The sequence below is a fragment of the Orbicella franksi genome, chromosome 12 (genome assembly GCF_964199315.1).
Source record: "Orbicella franksi chromosome 12, jaOrbFran1.1, whole genome shotgun sequence".
NCBI lineage: Eukaryota > Metazoa > Cnidaria > Anthozoa > Scleractinia > Merulinidae > Orbicella > Orbicella franksi.
Genome location: NC_138156.1, coordinates 9,419,513 through 9,421,971, shown reverse-complemented (window position 1 = coordinate 9,421,971; position 2,459 = coordinate 9,419,513). Strand labels below are relative to the sequence as shown.

General features: G+C 41.8%; 1 protein-coding gene across 1 annotated transcript; it reads left to right on the top strand.

Moving 5' to 3' along the window:
• The first annotated feature begins 561 nt into the window (after positions 1 to 561).
• LOC145464171 (BTB/POZ domain-containing protein 6-like) lies at positions 562 to 2,135 on the top strand. Its single transcript, XM_081447978.1, has one exon. It carries the CDS (start codon positions 567 to 569, stop codon positions 2,031 to 2,033), a length of 1,467 nt encoding a protein of 488 aa, XP_081304104.1. The 5' UTR covers positions 562 to 566; the 3' UTR covers positions 2,034 to 2,135.
• Positions 2,136 to 2,459: the final 324 nt, after the last annotated feature.

The window sequence follows — 2,459 nt, the reverse complement described above, 5'->3', positions numbered from 1 at the left end:
GCAATGTCACCTTCGTTTGTTAGCACATTGCCATTGTCCAGCTTTCTGACAATTAGATCATTTAATCCTTTACGCCTGGACTGCACGGGATGAACGCACACCTGTCTACAGAAGATACATTATCTTACTTATATTTTGGTGGGAAAAGATTACCACATGTGCACAATTTCTCCTGCTTATGGCATGTGTTTTAACATTCCCTGGAGTACCGGTTTTTACCTAAGTTCCGGGTTTAAGTTAGTCCGGCGTTAGGGTTTCTGTTGTGTTCCTGGCTTAAGTAATTTTGTGTTCCCGGTTTTATTAATCCGGCATTTAGGATTTTTTATGCGTTGCGGGTTTTAGTCATTTTGTGTTCCAGGTTTTAGTACTCCTGGTTTTAGTATTCCGGCGTTCCGGGTTAACGTATTCCGGTGTTCCGGTGTTCCGGCGTTCCGGCGTTCCGGCGTTCCGGCGTTCCGGCGTTCCGGCGTTCCGGCGTTCCAGCTTTTTGGCTTTCCACCGTTCCTGGGACCCAAACCTTCCGTTTCTGAAAATCAGACTAGCGTGAAGCGTGACCCGATAGTAAGATGAGATGCAACTTTGTTCGACCACCGCTGACTGACAAATCAGTTCAACTTATTCAGTTTCACGAGTTTCTCACAAATAACACCCTCAAGAGAACTGAAAACCTCGCTGATTGTAACCACATAGCCATGTCTGTGATCGAGAAAAACTGGCAAACAACAAAACCAACTATCAGAGAAAGAAGCAAGCACATGTTCAACAATGATCTCTTCAGCGATGTCAAGTTTGTTGTGCGAGGAGGGCGCAATGGCGAAAGTGAAAGTAAACAAGTGATTCCTGCTCACAAGTTTGTGTTGTCGATTAGCAGTCCTGTGTTTGAAGCCATGTTTTACGGTGAGTTGGCGGAGACTACAGACTCTATTGAACTGCCTGACTGTAAGTACGACAGTCTGTTGGAGTTGTTTCGTTACATGTACAGCGATGAAGTGATCTTGAGCGGAAGTAATGTGATGGGAGTGTTGTATTTAGCGAAGAAGTACATGGTGCCTTTACTGGCTGAGAAATGTGCGGAATATCTGCAGGATAATCTAGAGGCATCGAATGTTTTCGGTATCCTGCCACAAGCTCGGAAATTTGAAGAGCAAAACCTGGTGGATCAATGCTGGGAAGTTATCGATAAACAGACAGAAGAGGCCGTGAAATCAGATGGATTTGCGACAATTGAGAGATCGTTACTTGAAGCAGTTGTCGAACGTGACGCTTTGAACATTCAAGAGATAGAGTTGTTCAAAGCGGTGAATTTGTGGGCGACAAAGAGATGTGAAGAACAAGGCTTATCAACAGATGGAAGTGAAAAAAGAAGAATGCTCGGAGAACGGATTGTGAAAGGAATACGTTTTCCAGTGATGACCCAACATGAATTTGCTGCTATTGTTGTTGACTGCAAGATACTGAGCCCAGAGGAAGCTTTGAGCCTATTCAAATATTTCAATTCAGTTCCCGACACTGCAGTAGAATTTCTAGAGACCAAACGAACTGGTTTGACGGAACTGCGATTTGAGCGTTGTCGCAGATATGGTTCCGTGGATTACACTGAGCCAGGCTATTCTTATTCACCTGATTTTATAGACTGTCTTGCTTTTAAAGTGGACAAAGAAATTTCCTTACTTGGAGTAACACTTTGCGGAAGTAAAGATAACACGTATTCTGTAACTTTACGCGTAACTAATTTAGACAACAAGGAAGTTCTTATTGTCACAACAGGAACGTTTTCTTCAGATTTTATCAAGTCAGAGCCATGTCTTTATCGTGGCTTCGATATTTTCTTTGACCGTCCAGTTTTCTTGAAAAGAAATGTCCTGTACGGTTTTAAAGCTCATATTTCTGGTGCCAATTCTTGTTCATGTCAGAAAGGTAAAATGGTTGTGGTCTCTTCGGGAGTTAGATTTAACTTTAGGGTATGTTGTGGCAGCAACAATGGAACAAGCGTTGAACGTGGCCAATTTCCAGAGATTCTCTTTACTGTGTAATATTGTTTCAGTGATTGATTTTAAATTACAATCGATTAAACCTAAATCGATTAAACCATGCAAATAAGCACAAGATACATGTCAGCTTTCTATTAAAACCCTACGGAGCGGTTTTCGTTAAATCAAAACCAAACCAATTACACCGTAGTAAAACCTAAACCAAAGCAATTGTCTAATTACTTCGGATACTCAATTGAAAACCGTTCTATTACCCAGCTCTTGGGGCCAGTCATGATAGAGGAAATTTGTATCTTTAGTGAATGTAAAATATGCCTGTTGAATGGTCTCTGTTATTAGTCAGGTGGCTTAACGCAATATTTAGGCTGGATCATGACAAGAGTGATAAAAGCATGAAATTTGGCACACAGCTTGCTTATACCCTACCAAATGATATTAGAAGGGGTGTATGGAACGCCAGAACTGTCT